This window comes from Panthera onca, chromosome C1 (genome assembly GCF_046562875.1).
Source record: "Panthera onca isolate mPanOnc1 chromosome C1, mPanOnc1 haplotype 2, whole genome shotgun sequence".
NCBI lineage: Eukaryota > Metazoa > Chordata > Mammalia > Carnivora > Felidae > Panthera > Panthera onca.
This window is the reverse complement of record NC_138346.1, coordinates 101453820-101470037: the sequence shown is the minus strand read 5'-3', so window position 1 is coordinate 101470037 and position 16218 is coordinate 101453820. Positions and strand designations below refer to the sequence as shown.

The window sequence follows — 16218 nt, the reverse complement described above, 5'->3', positions numbered from 1 at the left end:
CAGGCCCTCGGACCCCTCCATTCCTGGGCCGCATTTGGTGTTTTCAGGAAGGCCAAGATCCACTATGGAAGTTGGGGGGCTGTTGTATCTTAGTTCTACAGTAGGTGTCCCTCTTTCAAAGGCATGTGTATGTGTGTGTGTGTGTGTGTGTGTGATCAATCATACATATGAATGATTCTGAGCCTAGAAATAAATGCTTCAAAAGTATTTTTATTACACATACAAATCCATATGCTGAAGAAGGTGGGAACATTTGTTACAGCTGCTCTCCCTTGTACAGAAGCAGAGAAAGGGCCCCACCGGGGTCCTCAACCCTGGCGACACGGTGAGATCACTTGGGGAGATTTAAAAAGCACTCGCGCCTGCAATTCACCATGCTCCCCCCCACCCCTGAAATGCCTGTTAAATTGGTCCAAAGAACAATCTAAGCACCCAGCAGTGAAATGCCTGTTTAATTGGTCCAAAGAACAATCTAAGCACCCAGCAGTGTCCCTCACTGATGAAAAAGAAAATCATCTGGAGAAGTCAATAACATAAATTGCCAGCCCTCTTCTCTGAAAGTCTCCTTCAGTAGATACGGCTGCACAGGACACTTCTTTTAAAAAACCAAAGTTCAGATGATTCCCGTCTCCCAGACTGGGATACACCACCTTGGAGGGTGGGGAAGAGAAGTTGAATCGGGTGGATAGAGGGTGGGAGAAGGGCTGTTTCACAAACGAGACAGTCTCCTGAGTGGACTCCCAAACAGGCCCCTGGGCTCCGTGCTGCGGGACCCACCCCCCCACCGGCCCCGCCGGAGAAATAGGGTTTTATGCGAAGGAAAGGCAAGCCGGCTTGGACTCCCCTGTCAGTTTCAGCCGGTCAGCAGTCACTGCCAGGAGCGCTGTCTGAAAAGGATCCCGGGGCAGAGGTCTACTCAGTGGACAGACTGCCACGATCAATTGGCAGTGTCTGTCACACATCCGGAAGAGGGCACACCGCAGGCTTGCCAGACGCTTTCTGCAGAGCCCTTGGCGTTGCTGCTCCTCCGGTCCAGGCCCAGCGGTGCGGCTCTCACACGTCAACACCCCGCTTAGGGGGAGAGGCTTCCAGATGACTGGGGTGGGGGGGAGGCGGGGGTCCTGCCCACCGGCCCACAGCCCCCCACCTGCACATCTCTCCAGGCCCCGCGTTCATCTCTGCCTGCTGAAGAGACTCTTGAAGGCGTTGTTGTAGTTCTTGTTAAATGCCGTGTAGATCAGGGGGTTGAAGAAGGAATTGGAGTAGCCGAGCCACAAGAATATGCTTTTCCAGATGGGGGGCAGGCTGCAGGCACAGAGGGGGCTGATGAGCTCCGCCAGGAAGAAGGGGATCCAGCACAGCACAAACACGCCAATGAGAATGCCCACCATCACGGCCGCCCGCTTCTCCTTCTGCTCCCGCCATGAGTCCCCGCTCATCTGAAAGGCCACCACCGGGCGACGCGCCGTGAACACCATCTCAGCCTCGTGAGGGGCCTCCTTCACCTTGGGACAAAGGAAATGTGCTGTTAACACCGAAAACCCAACACTGGATGCTAAAGCAACGTGGGGTGGCTCCCGTGCGGCCAACCCCTCCCCCGCAGCCTCATTCAAGACCCATTTATCCATAATCCATCACAAATGTTCGGTGAAAAGGTTCCTGAGACTGTAGGTTAAATTAAGCCCCGAAGGTTCTTCCGGGAGTGAGAGTGGCAGTCTCCACAATGTCAATATGATATAAAAAGAGAGGGAGGCAGTTAAGAGCGGGAGCCTCGTGTCAGACTCTGGCTGGAGTCCCAGCCCCACGGGCCATGTGTGAAGCTGGGTGACGAAAGTCCTCTCCCCGGTAAGGACACCATGGAGGTGAACTGGGAATGTGCTGGGTGTGCCATTCAATGCTCATGGAGTGGGCTGGGTCGGGGACTAGGACCCCAAATAGAACAGCCCTGACCCAGGCCAGGCACCAAGTTCGCAGCTGGAGAGGCAGCCTATAAACCTCAACATTGCAAGAAATTGTACAACTATGTGCTAAATGGATTCAATTCGGATTTGGGGGTACTTCTGTACTACCTAACTTTGGGGGCACCTAGGTGGCTCAGTCGGGTGAGCGTCCGACTCTTGGTTTCAGCTCAGGTCATGATCTCACGGTTTGTGGGTTCGAGCCCGCATCAGGCTCTGCACTGACAGCAGGGCTCCTGCTTGGGATTTTTCTCTCCCTCTCTCTCTGCCCCTCCCCAGCTTGGTGTCTCTCTCTCTCTCTCTCTGTCTCTCTCTGTCCCTCTCAAAAAATAAACATAAAAAGTTTTTAATTAAAAAAAAGACAGGGGCGCCTGGGTGGCTCAGTCGGTTGAGCGTCCGACTTCAGCTTAGGTCATGATCTCACAGTTCGTGGGTTCGAGCCCCGCATCAGGCTGTGTGCTGACTGCTCAGAGCCTGGAGCCTGCTTCGGATTCTGTGTCTCCTTCTCTCTCTGCCCCTCCCCCGCTCACGCTTTGTCTCACTCTGTTTCTCAAAAATAAATAAATGTAAAATAAAAATTAAAAAAAAAAAAGACAGCTGTAAATGCCTTTGTGGTAATAATTCACTACTCTTTAAGGAGTCCCCAGCACAATGTCCACCCTGTCACCCCCATCCTTTGGCTAACTCCTATTTACTTCTTAGGTCTCAGCTTAGAGGCCACCAACCCTCTCAGAGTGGCCTTTGTGACCCTCTAAACTCAATCACATTGTCCTCTTCCGTAGCAATTTGTGTGACTGTGGCTATTGCATCTGCCCCGCCCCCGCCCCAGTCCAAGCTCAACAAGGGCGGGGACTGTGTCTTCTAGGACTGTGTGCCACCTGCCTGGCAGCAGCAGCCGTGCCAGGCAGGTGCTCCGGGAAACAGCTGCTGCGTTAACGAGTGACCATGACAACAGGAGGGTCCGCATCTGCATTTCCCTTCCTGCCCGGATGCTGCCAGCCGTGGCCCACCGACACTGGGGGCACCCAAGGGCGGGAGGCTTGGGAGCAAGGGTTACATCTAGCTTGGACACCGCTGGAAGCAGCTGTGGGGACAGCATCACGGCCGTGGAGCACAATACAGGGCCCACAGCCCATTTGCCGTCTGCTCTCACTGGGTTAGGATGGCCAAAGCCAAGTGCTGCAGGACCCCCCGGGGGGCCTGACCCATGCAAACCTGGGACTCCACCCTGGGAACCACCTTCGAATTCAGTGCCTTCTGCTACTTTCCCCACCACCCCCAGCTCCTTTCGTGGGAAAATCACTACACCGGCCTGGAGAGAGATCACGAAGACGTGGACAAAGAGTCCTTGCCTTTGCCAGCGCCCACCTGGCTTCCTGCCCGCTGCCTGGAGAGAGACAATGACAAGGAAAGTGATGGCAGCATGGGAACAAACAGCATTTCCCCCTCCCCGCCCTGCGCCCCCAGAGCGGCCAGCCAGAACCCCTCTAATGAGCCTTTCCAAGGTTTGCCAGCCCCCCATGGGCAGGTATGAGCCCCATGTCCCCACTCGTCTTCAGAAGAGGCAGTACTGATCGGCTGATTGCCTCTTTTTTTTTTTTTTTTAATTTTTTTTTAACGTTTTATTTATTTTTGAGACAGAGAGAGACAGAGCATGAACGGGGGAGGGGCAGAGAGAGAGGGAGACACAGAATTGGAAGCAGGCTCCAGGCTCTGAGCCATCAGCCCAGAGCCCGACGCGGGGCTCAAACTCACGGACCGTGAGATCGTGACCTGAGCCGAAGTTGGACGCCCAACCGACTGAGCCACCCAGGCGCCCCTCAGCTGATTGCCTCTTGATGGACCACCAAGTCACCAGACAAGTCTGAGCCACAAAACGTGCCTTCCTGAAACCACCTCATGAATATTTAACAGTCTACTAGGGAGGGGATCATGTTATCAGAGCAGGAGCGGAAGTGAGAGGTGATGCGTTTGTTTCTCTCCCACGGCGCTCCCGCTCCATCCATAATGGGCACTTTTCTTTTTTTTTTTTTTTTTTTTTAATTTTTTTTAATGTTTATTTATTTTTGAGACAGAGAGAGACAGAGCATGAACAGGGGAGGGGCAGAGAGAGAGGGAGACACAGAATCTGAAACAGGCTCCAGGCTCTGAGCTGTCAGCACAGAGCCCGACGCGGGGCTCGAACTCACGGACCGTGAGATCATGACCTGAGCCGAAGTCGGACACTTAACCTACCGAGCCACCCAGGCGCCCCAAATGGGCACTTTTCCAGCCACTTCTCTGCTGACCTACGCGGCCTCCCAGGCACTGGAGTCCCTCCTCTGGGTAAGGCAAGTTCTAAGTCCTTGTTATGCTGTTGAGGGAATGAAATGGGGTGAATTCAGTTCAAAGGGCTCCCGGGGGAAGAGAAACAGAAAAGGCAAGTTCACTGATCAAAGAGGTTTAAAATACCAGGCCTCCAGCACCACGGCATGACGTGGCAGAACCCGAGTCTGTCCCGCCTCAGCATCTGTTCGCTAGAAGTAAGCTCACAGCTTTCCACCTGAGCCTGCTGCACTCTGTGCAGAGAGAGAGAGAGAGAGAGAGGCTGGGAGATCCTGGAATCTTTCCAGAGACGGCTTCAAAGAAACTGAGTCAACCTGGGATGATCCTGGTTGGCGAGGGGACTGGGTAGCTTGGCTCTTCTCATTTGAAATGAGATATCCAAAAGGGGCTAAGGGCAACTCTAGAGAAGTTACTCTAAGACAGACATGATGCTAAACGCTTGTGACGGATAACTTTAATTCATTCTCACATCAGACTTTCGAGGTATTCATTACTATTATTATCTCCATTTTGGAGTTGAGAAAACACTCTGAGAAGTTACATGCCTTGTCCAAGGTCACCCAGTTGCTTCTTATAAGAGCTGGAAGTCAGACTTGAATATCTGGACCCAGAGACCACACTCTTAATCCCTATATGTTGTTCCACACGTTTAGTAAACGTGATTGCTCTGAATAGGTTCCGACAGAACCTATCTTAAGGATATTTATGCCTGGAAATGTTTTCAGAACGGACATGAAGGGTTTCCTGGTGATTTCTCTGGCCACCAGCTCTGGGGCCACCCCTGAGCTTCTCCATCTCTCCTCTTTGGTCTTCTCTCTCCTCAACCTCCTCACCCCAACTTCCCTCTACACCCCTGTCTGAAAACTGACCATCTGGGCTTTAGAGGCCTCTGACCTCTGGTTAGAAATCCGCTCATGTGCAGACAAGAATACGGGCTGGTGAAAGCATACAGTCAGTGGGTCCTGCAGAAAAAGGAAAGGTGCTCTCAATACACAGAAGTTTGGGCACGTCAAATGCCATGGCCAAGGCCACGCAAGCAGGGCAAAATGCCAGACCTTCCCGGCTCTTGACGGTTGTCTGGTACGCAGCTAGGCGGTTCCACACACTGTCTTATTCAGTAATGACAGCGACCAGTAAGGAGGGGATGAGGAAACCGAGGCTCAGAGCAAGTTAGTGATTAGACAGGATTACCATCCAAGCCCCCACTTCTACATCTGTAACCGTGAAGAATCTTGTCTGTACTGTAGGCCTAGTGTGAGGATCACAATGAGGCACAGTGCATAGTAGGACCTCATAAATGTCAGCCTCCTGTCCCCTTGTTCCTTCCTTCTCCTCTAATAAAAAAAAAAAAAAAAATTCTAGTGGGGCACCTGGGTGGCTCAGTCGGTTAAGTGACTGACCAGCTCAGGGCATGATCTCACAGTTCATGGGATTGAGCCCCGAGTCGGGCTTTGTGCTGACAGCTCTGAGCCTGCTTCCAATTCTCTGTCCCCCCTCTCTCTTCCCATCCCCCACTCGCATCCTGAGACTTCGCCTCAGGTCATGATCTCATGGTCCGTGGGTTCGAGCCCCGCGTCGGGCTCAGTGCTGACAGCTCAGAGCCTACTTCGGATTCTGTGTCTCCCCCTCTCTCTCTGTCCCTCCTCTCTTTCTCTCAAAAATAAATTTTAAAAATTTTTTAAAAATTCCAGCTGCTGGGGCTCCTGGGTGGCTCAGTCGGTTAAGCATCCGACTTTGGCTCAGGTCATGATCTCACAGTCCATGGGTTTGAGCCCTGCATCAGGCTCAGTGCTGACAGCTCAGATCCTGGAGCCTGCTTCGGATTCTGTGTCTCTCTCTCTCTCTGCCCCTCCCCTGCTCATGCTCTGTGTCTCTCTGTCTCTCAAAAACAAATTTTAAAATTTTTAAAAAATATTCCAGCTGCCACAGAAAGAACCCACAAACATTTTTCATCCTCTAATGTTGTTAACTCAACATCCTAACAAGGAACAGGAGAGGAAAGCAGAAAGAAGCATTGTCCCAATCACTTGTGGAACAAACACCAGTTGGTGCTGTGACCCCACGGGTAGGATAAGAGTCTCCATGAGGCAGGTGTCGGGGCGGCCATGCTAATCCCAGTGGTGAATCAAGGCCTACGGCCTCTGAGCGAGGAGAGAGGGCATAGAGAGTTTCCTGGTTCGGGCTGAAGGCACCCCGGATCGTAAGTGGAATCCCCTGTTTCTAACCAGAGCTCGGCAGGTCAGGACCAAGAATGCCTGGGGCTCCAGTCTCTCTGCCCCGGGGTCCACGGGGCACATCAAGCTCCCCACTGCATTTCCCAAAGGCACACCAAGGACATGACTAGCCAAAATAGCCCCTCAACGTGAACAGAAACTGTCTAGCTTGTCTGACAACCTAGAGCAGCAAATGTTCTCGGCTGCTTCTCTGGCAGAAAAAAAAAAAAAGAAGAAAGAAAGAAAAAGAAGAAAAGAAATAAAGAAAGAAAGAAAGAAAGAAAGAAAGAAAGAAAGAAAGAAGAAAGAAAGAAAAGAAGGAAGGAAGGAAGGAGAGAGAAAAAGAAAGAAAGAAAGAAAGAAAGAAAGAAAGAAAGAAGAAAGAAAGGAGGAAGGAAGGAAGGAAGGAAGGAAGGAGAGAGAAAGAAAGAAAGAAAGAAAGAAAGAAAGAAAGAAAGAGAAAGAAAGAAGAAAGAAAGGAGGAAGGAAGGAAGGAAGGAAGGAAGGAGAGAGAGAGAAAGAAAGAAAGAAAGAAAGAAAGAAAGAAAGAGAAAGAAAGAAGAAAGAAAGGAGGAAGGAAGGAAGGAAGGAAAGAGAGAGAAGAAAGAAAGAAAGAAAGAAAGAAAGAAAGAAAGAAAGAACCAAGAAAGAAAGAAAGAAAGAAGGAAAGAGAGAGAGAAAAAGAAAGAAAGAAAGAAAGAAAGAAAGAAGAAAGGAGGAAGGAAGAAAGGAAGGAAGGAAAGAGAGAGAAAAAGAAAGAAAGAAAGAAAGAAAGAAAGAAAGAAGAAAGAAACAGAAAGAAAGAAAGAACCAAGAAAGAAAGAAAGAAAGAAAGAAAGAAAGAAAGAAAGAAAGAAGAAAGAAAAAGAAATTAATGAAGTTTTCTTGTAAAAAATAAATAAAAGCAGAGCATGCTAGGCTTGAAAAAAATAACCTTTCCTTCAGTGTAATTCTATTTGTAATAGAGTATAGTTTTGCTGAGCTCTTGGGTGTGATCATAACAGAAGGTACAACTGCTATCATTCTTGTTTTTGGAGAACGTGGATTTTTGTGGAGAGGTTGGTCACTGTGGTTTGGCTAAGAATCCACTGGAGTTCATGCTGAGAAGGAGAATATAGCTCTGTTTTCAGCTCTAATATCATCTGATCTGAAGTCATCCCCCCTTTACGAGTGGATGCCAATGGAAGGGCCTCTGTTGAGGCAAGAGTTCACCCCTGAAATCCTTGGGACCCCAGGACAGAGAGGCCTGGAATGGTGGGGTGGGGAGGAGGGAAGGGGTAGAGGGAGAAATGGAGAGAAGGGAGGTTTTGCCTTTTGCACATGTACTGTCAACCCTCAGTGTTCCAATGCACCCCCCCTGGAGGCCACACCCTGATGACTACAGCCCTGCCTCAGAGAGTCACAATTCCCACTGCCCTGTAGGTTCCATCCCTCAAGAGGGCCAGCTGGGAGCAAGGCTCAGTATCACTCTTCAGAGATGGGCTTCAGGGAGCGCCCTATGCAAAATGGCTAAGTACCTACATACCTTTCTGGGCAGCAAGTCCAAAGCTTTCTTGAATTTTCAAGTCATCTGTGACCTACCAGAAGGTTAAGAACCATGGAGTTCTGATCTCAGTGTTCCACTGAGAAGCTCAACCTTCTCCAGGAACTACACGGATTTAAGAAGCAGCTCATTGCAAGGTCATTGGTGAAGACACACGGTGCCTGCACCATATTCGCCTATGCCCCCTTCATTTCCCCTTCTCCCCCTGCACTCTTCCTCAATGATCCAATCAGAGAGAAAAGAGAAACGGAAGTAGACGTACAGAGATAGAATGAATGTGATGATGTAAGGAGAACAAAGGAGAAGTTTATAGAAAGGGGAAGGCCAGGGACATTTCTAAAGGGGTCTAGAAAATGCTCCCTGGCAATTCCAAGTATTTCTGAAAACAGACTATTAGGTACCCATCTTAAAGGAATCAAACCATAAACCAGATTTTTGATTACCACTGATACGATTTGATTCATAAAATGTACTTTCCTAAAGTTAAAATAATCTTGCAGTCTGGAATGGAATGTGTTTGAGCCCACAAGTTCTTTTAATAGACAGAGTGAGAACGAGGGCGACGTCCTCTTCCCGGACCCGAGCTCTGACAAGAGCAAAAGCCCACCAGCAGCTTAGTCTTTGGGATGGTCTGGTGACAACTAAACATTGGACAAAGGACAAAAACAAAAGGGGCTCTGTGCAGATTTCAGTCACTCAAGGCTCACGTACTGTATGCTTACAGCACACAGACCTGCTTATATTAATACAGACAATTAACTTAAAGAGGCAAATATTTTATAATATAGCATTAGCTAACACTCAGATCCAAGTTGTCATAAACCCCACAGCTCAATACTACACATTTATTTTGCCTTTTGCAGTTTACAAAGTGCTTTCCCCTTTATTATCCAGTCTCTCAGGACCATTGTATTCTGGACAGACTTCTAGCAGAGCACCTATAAGAGTTTATTCACTTTTTAATGCTATGGTTGTAGTCTACTAACACTAACCCCTGGAGAACAGAGGTCTTGCTTGCGCATTCCTTGAACCTTCGGAAGCTACCGCACTGCCTGATATATAGGTCAGCGATAGTCAATCAAGTAATTTTGAGCACCATCTATGTGGTGCTCAATTACACAGATGGTGGTGGTTTTAAAATCTGTCCACAAGTTTCCTGACACTTCTCCAAAGGTAGAGCTTAATTCCCCTTCCGTTGAGTGTGGGCTGGAGTTGGCGACTCACTTCTAGTAAATAGAATATACGGGAAGTGATTGCCTGTAACTTCTGAGACTAGCTCATAAAAGGCATTGCAGTATCTTCCTTGCTGAGCTCTCTTGGAATAGAGGAAGCCAACTGCCATGTTGTGACAACACTCAGGCAGCCTTATGGACACCTCCTGCTAACGGCCATGTGAGTCAGCCATCTTGGAAGGAGAGTCTCCAGCCCCGGTCAAGCCTTCGAATGACTTCTGCCCCGTCTGACATCTTGGCCACCACCACAAGAGCCCTTCGGTCCAGAAGGTCGAAGCCATTCCCAAGCCTGACCCACAGAAATGGTGAGTTATTACATGTTTGTTGTTTTACACTCCTAATACATGTTTGTTGGGCTATGTTACTCCAGCAAAAAGTAACTCTTCTGCCTAGAATGGTGAGTAATAGAAATAAAGAGGACTAAGATAAGAATTCATTATTTATAACTTACAGGGGGAATTTTAAAAAATAATAACAAAGATAATACAGCAGCTGTCATGGATGGTTTACCGTTTTCAATACTCCATATACACCATTATCTCATTTACTCTTCACAAGAATATTATGAGGCAGGCAGCAGTATTTCCTTTTTACCTAAATACAGCCTTAGATTAAGTCACTCAGCTGAAGTGCTAATAAGTCGCACACAAAGAACTGAAAATCAGGTCTCCTTGCTTCCAAATCCCATGCTCTGAACCACTGTGCACGGTCTCCCACCGCGTGTTTATTGACTGAGTGCATGAGTGAAAGGTATCACCCAGGGTGGCGTTATCACATCCCTGAGCCTCAGGCATCTTTGCCTCTGTGGGCCCTTCCCCCATTAAGAAGTATTAAAAATTACATTTTATGACTATATTATTAGAAAGACTAACATAATCGAGGCTGGACACATTATTATATATTCATTGCTGCGATATTCATTGTCCCCGTAATTTTAAAGGAAATTAAAAGTAAACCAGTTCCGTGGGCCCCAAAAAGTATGGTGCCTCCGGGTTGCGTGCCTACTTTGCCTAATGAAAAATTAGACCCTGGCATCAACTTGTATACAACAATCAAACAATTGAAAAGAAAAAAACTTCTTTTTATAGAATTTGTTTATAGAATTTTATTTATTTTGAGAGCGAGAGTGGAGGAGGGACAGAGAGAGAGGGAGAGAGAGAGAGAGAGAGAGAGAGAGAGAGAGAGAGAGAATCTCAAGCAGGTTCCACTCTGTCAGTGCAGAGCTCCATGCAAGGCTCAAACCCAGAAGCTGTGAAATCATGACCTGAGCTGAGATCAAGAGTCGGATGCTTAACCGACTGAGCCACCCGGGTTCCCTGAAAAAAAGAAAAACTTTTTGATGCTACATGTTGAAAGGCAGATAAATAATCCCCATTGATTCTGCTTTTTTTCTCCTAAACAGAAAGGGCACAGGGCAGTAGGAAACGATCACAACGCATGGGGGTTGCTCTGTGGGGAGCAGAATATACTGTATATGCGGTGCTCAGTCTAGAAAGCGGAAAGAAAGGATGTCAAGGTAGGAATGAAGCCTGCCTCCTGAGAGAAGCCGGCAGTGCCTCTGTGCTCAGCTGTTCTGGAACGAACAGAGTCCCGTGCACAGTTTTGAGATGCTGCTCCCATACCCCACCTTGACTGGGATACGACTGCCTCATTCCTATGAAGGTTAGATGCTGTGGGCAGTGGGGCAGCGCTCGGCAGTTAAGTCCCCAGAAGGGCACGGAGGAATGACAAAGTAAAGAACGGTGACTTGAGGTCTGCGACCAGCCTCAGCTTCTCCACTCCATAACTCTGTGGTCTTAGATGACCTAACTTTGTGGCAGCTGAGTTTTATCAACTGGAAGCTGAGGGCTGGTGGCAAAGATAGCTCTCACCAAATATCCCTAGGCTCCCCTGGATTTCACAGCCAGTGGACCGAGAACAGAACCGACATGTGTCCACTTGAGGGTAAGGCAGGTAAAAGCTGCTGTATTTCCATATATCTCTTCCCCTCTCACAGCCACCTTGGAAGCCGCCGACAGAGACTTTAGGCCAACCTGGCTGGGCCATGATGCTTAAATAAGAAGATGAAGAGAAAGCATCAAAACAGTATCCAGAAGAGGGGACTGACTTAATAACCACTGGTTTCTGTCTCTACTGTCGAAAACTGCATTTGTTCCCTCAAAGAATTAAGCCACTGCCCAGGAACTGTGGCTTGGCCCTTTCTGATAATATTTCAATGTTGGGACCTGGCCACAGAATTCCAAAGAAGAGGAGGGATGTACACAGCCCTGTTACCAGAGGCCCTCAGCCTTCCTAAGTGCCTCTATCACCCACAGAAATCAGTACCGACATGTCGGAGTGCAGGAAATGGCAGGTGATAGGGGTGGGGAAGGTAGAGAGAGAGTATTCCTGGCATATTTTTTTTTAAATTTCTGTTTGGGGGTCTTAATACTAGAAAGCTTGCTCAGCAGCATTTCCCAGGCATTTGCATGAGGCCTGGCTGAAGCCTAAAGACGCAGGCCTCTCTCCAACACCCTCACATCTACAATCTCAGCATCACGGGACTCAAGACCCCCAGGCCTGGCCTAGACTGATACCAGAGAACTTGCAGCACCCAAAGCAGGGAACCGGGTTGGCAGGGGGCCCACTGCAAGTGGAAAATCACAATACTTCGCCCTGCCCCCCAGAGCTCCTCCTCCCCACCCACAGGCCACCCCGGATTGGCCAGGCTCCTGTTCACTCACTTCTTCTCGGTATCACCTGCTGGAACCGGGTCTGTCAAAAATAAACACCAAACCCCGACTTGGCAAGCCTTTCTGGCGTCCATTTCACCATGATTTCTCTAGGTGCACGTTGGATTAATGTAGCTATTAAAAGTCAGCCCTACCTCGCAATCAGACAGAAAAGCTATAATCACCCCAGGCATTTCCAAAGGACCTTTCAAAGAACATCATTAATTCTGAACAAAGCTCTCCCCTACCAACACTTTCCAATTATAGTCTTGACATTCCTATTTTATGCTACAAAATCTCTCTGCCATTTAATGGAGAGGGGGGAAAAAAAGCCTGCTTTTTAAAACACATATGTTTGAGTAGCCTACGTATCTGAGTTAACTTTCCAAAATTAAAACACAACTAACAATAGAAAACTCACTGTCCCTTTCCTCCCCCCCACCCCCATCGGCAGTCCTTCCTTGGCCATAGGCAGTAGCCCTCCCCCCCCCCCAACCCGCCCCCTCCACTATCCATGGTTTCAGCTTTCTGAAGTTTCAGTTATCTGAGATCAACCACAGTCTGGAAGCAGATGACCCTCTTGATTTTTCCGGGTCAACAGGAGCCTAACACTATGTCACAATGCCTACATCATCATTTCACTTCACCCCATCTGGTAGGCATTTTACCATCTCACATCATCACAAGAGGAAGGATGGGTATAGTAAAATATTCGGAGAGAGAGGCTGCATTCACACAACTTTTATTGTTATAATGTTATAATGTTCTATTTTATTATTATATATATTATGGGGCACCTGGGTGGCTCAGTCGATTAAGCATCAGACTTAAGCTCAGGTCGTGATCTTGCGGTCAGTGAGTTCAAGCCCCAGGTCGGGCTCCGTGCTGACAGCTCAGAGCCTGGAGCCTGCTTCAGATTCTGTGTCTCCCTCTCTCTCTGCCCCTCCCCCACTCATGCGCACGCTCGCGCGCGCACTCTCTCTCTCTTTCTCTCTCTCAAAAGATAATAAACATTAAAAAAAAATTTAGGTGTGCCTGGGTGGCTCAGTGGGTTAAGTGTCTTGACTTCAGCTCAGGTCATGATCTCACGGTTTGTGAGTTCGAGCACTGTGTTGGGTTCTGTGCTGACAGCTCAGATCCTGGAGCCTGCTTCGGATTCTGTGTCTCCCTCTCTCTCTCTCTCTGCTCTCCCCCTCCCCGCCCCCCCCCCCCCCCCAGCTCGCATGGATGTGCATGCACTCTCTCTTTTGAGAAATGTTAAAAAAAAAAAAATGTAGGTATGTTGCTATCCCTGTGCCTAGTTTATAAATTAAAATCTATCTTAGGCATGTATAGGAAAAGACCAGTATACATGGTTCAGTGCTATCTAAGGTTTCAGGCATCCATGGGGGGCCTGAAAGGTATCCAAGCCGGTTGGGGTGGGGGGAGGGCTTGGAAGGTATCCCTGTGGACAAAGGGCAACCACTCTATTGTATTTGGAAAGGGGCAATAAGTCCTGTTTTTATTCTCCAGGACTTTGAGCCTGCCCCACCCCCCACCCCTTAACAGGGAAAGTCTGGGGCTTGCAGGGTGAGGAGGGAGCTGACTCTACTAGATCCCGGCCCAAAGGCAGAAAGGTCCAACTTTAACTACAAGCAGAGAAGTTCTGCCAAATGCACAGCCCTGCATCTCATTCATTTCCAGGTCCTGCCCAGTGCACACGGCCTGGCCGGACCTCGTTGATTTCTATTCTGCCGCCCCGTGTGCCTGGCACCTCACGTTCTTCATCTCATGTGATCCTTTCTCACCATGAAGTAGGAATGAACTTGTTTAAAGATATGGGAAAGAGGCCCACAGACATTAAGGAACCGCCCCCAATATCCCAGCTGAGGTTTGAACTCACGGTTCTATGTCGTTCGGAAGTCACTAGAGGAAAGCACTGAGGTTGGGGTAGTGAAAGGAAAGCGACGCTTGGGTTCTGTTTTACGCTCACTTCCCTCTTTGGCATGGAGCTGGCTGATAGAGTTGGAGATTTAGTGTCTGGACTGCAGAGCACGGACCAGGGTGTGGTGGGGACGAAAAATACAGGAATGTGCTCATCTGCAGGACGCACATTTCCAGCCCGCCGCAGTCCCGCTCTGTTTAGTCGGGACGGGAAGCTGGCGGCTGCACGATTCACACAGACACAGTCACTCCCCCGGAAAGCACCCGAGGGCGAGGCCGATCGGTGTGCCCTCACTATTGCCCCGACACGCTGCCCCTGCGAGCCCCCCTCAGCTTCGTGGATTAGCGGTGGGAGCGCCCCCGCCAGCCCCAGTGTGCGGGTGGGGGAACCCCTTCCCCCGCGCGTCAGGTCCGCAGGTGGCCAACCGGTGCGCGCCTGGGGCAGGCGATGCGCCCCTCCGCGCGCGGTCCAGGAGAGCAGATGGCAAACTCCCTGTGCGCTCCAGGTGCGCTGGCGGCCAGCCTGGCGGCCAGCCTGGCGGCCAGCCTTCCGGCGCGCGCCCCAAGTGTGCAAGCTTCCGCCGCCAACTCTCCCCGTAGCCGAGCTGCGTCCCCACCCAGCGACCCCCTCCTCCAGCCCTCCCGTGCCGCAGCATGCTCGCTCCTCACCTGCACCTTGGCCGGCAGCGGCAGCACAGCCCCGCGGCGGCGGCCGAAACGGAACTTGGCCGCCTTGTAGATCTTCCAGTAGACGAAGAGCACCACGCCAAGCGGCAGGTAGAAGGCACCGCAGGTGGAGAAGACGGCGTAGGAGGGTTCCTGGCTCACCTGGCAGCGCTGGCGCCGTGGGTCGTACGCCTCACCCCAGCCAAAGAGCAGCGGGGCCAGGGCGATGAGCGCCGAGAGCGCCCAGGTGAGCGCGATCATGAGCGCGGAGGCGCGGCGGCGGGTGCGCAGCGTGTACTGAAGGTGGCGAGTGATGGTCCAGTAGCGGTCCAGAGCGATGGCCGCCACGTTCCAGATGCTGGCGGTGCAGCACAGCACGTCGAAGGAGATCCACACGTGGCACAGGCTCCGGCCCAGCAGCCAACGTCGCCCGGCCGACAGCTCGCTCACCAGGCTCAGGGGCATCACCAGCGCGGCCACGAGTACGTCCGACACGGCCGTCGAGGCCACCAAGTTATGAGGCACACGATGGAAGGCGCGGACGCGCAGGATGGTGACCAGAACCAGCAGGTTCCACAGGAAAGTGGCCGCGATCAGCAGCACTAGCAGCGTCACCACCAGCACCGTGAAGACGGAGAAAGGCGGCTCGCGGCCGGGCAGGGCGGCCCCGCCTGGGGTCGACCCGATGACCCCGCCGGGGCTTGGGCTGAAGCTGCCGGCCTCGGATCCCAGGGGCAGGGAGACGCCGGTGGCGGCCACCGTGAGGTTAGCTGCTTCCATGGCGCGCGGCGCGCGGGATCTTGGTTTCCCGGCAGGGGACACACGCGCGCGGCCGGGGGCTCGGTGTGGACCGGGAGGGTGGGGGCGTGGAAGGGGTCGCCGCGTGCCCTGGGAGGACAGAGCGGGGTCCAGGTCGCCCCACCCTGTCCCTCTTTGGGCCGCAGCCCACGCTTTGGCTCCTCTGTCTGGAGCCCTCGTGGACCTCTTTTCCAGTGGAAGAAAAAAGAGTGGGACCCCTCTGGAGTCCAGCTCAGCTCGGCGCGCCAGTCCCTCCCACCTCTCTGCGCCGTCCCCGGGGCAACGGGCTGTCACAGGGCTGGGAATCCGGGAGCGCCGCGGAGTGTCCGCGCGCAGGGGCGGGTTTGGAGAGTTGCCCCCTCCCGCAGCCGGCCGCGGCAGGAGCCTGGCTGCAACCGGGTGGGCGGGTGGGGGTGGCCTGAGGACCCGCCAGCACCTGCCAGGCCTTCACGCAGCCTCACCGACCCCCACCCCCACCCCTCCGCCGGGCGGAGAGAACCCTAACTGCGGTTGTCTCCGGAGAAGGTTCATGATCGCGCAGCAATGCCGCAGCCACCACCTTCTCGGATCCGAGACAGAGAGACAGAGGCGCCCACCCTCTCTCCTGGCGAGGAGGAGTTCTGGTTTCCTCCAATGACGATCCTACGTATACCTGAACTAGGTACCGAGGTACAGACAACAGCAAGCTCCTAAAGCCGGCTCCACTCGGAGCACTTCTGACCGGCAGGGGCTTCACGGTGCCTTGAGAAGTTCACTCCGGGAAGAAAGGACGCTACTTCTAGGCAGTTTGGCAGGGGCCCCCAACGGGGAGCGTTTGCAACCTGTCCCCTGACCCCAACCCTGCCCACC

The 16218-nt window shown here is 51.4% G+C and overlaps 1 protein-coding gene across 1 annotated transcript; it reads right to left on the bottom strand.

Moving 5' to 3' along the window:
* On the bottom strand, nt 1–15761 carry LOC132673255 (5-hydroxytryptamine receptor 5B). The gene is made up of 2 exons (XM_060625762.3): nt 14575–15761; nt 1–1505 (listed from the first exon to the last, which is right to left on the bottom strand). Exons 1-2 carry the CDS (start codon nt 15349–15351, stop codon nt 1173–1175), a joined length of 1110 nt encoding a protein of 369 aa, XP_060481745.1. The 5' UTR covers nt 15352–15761; the 3' UTR covers nt 1–1172.
* Nucleotides 15762–16218: the final 457 nt, after the last annotated feature.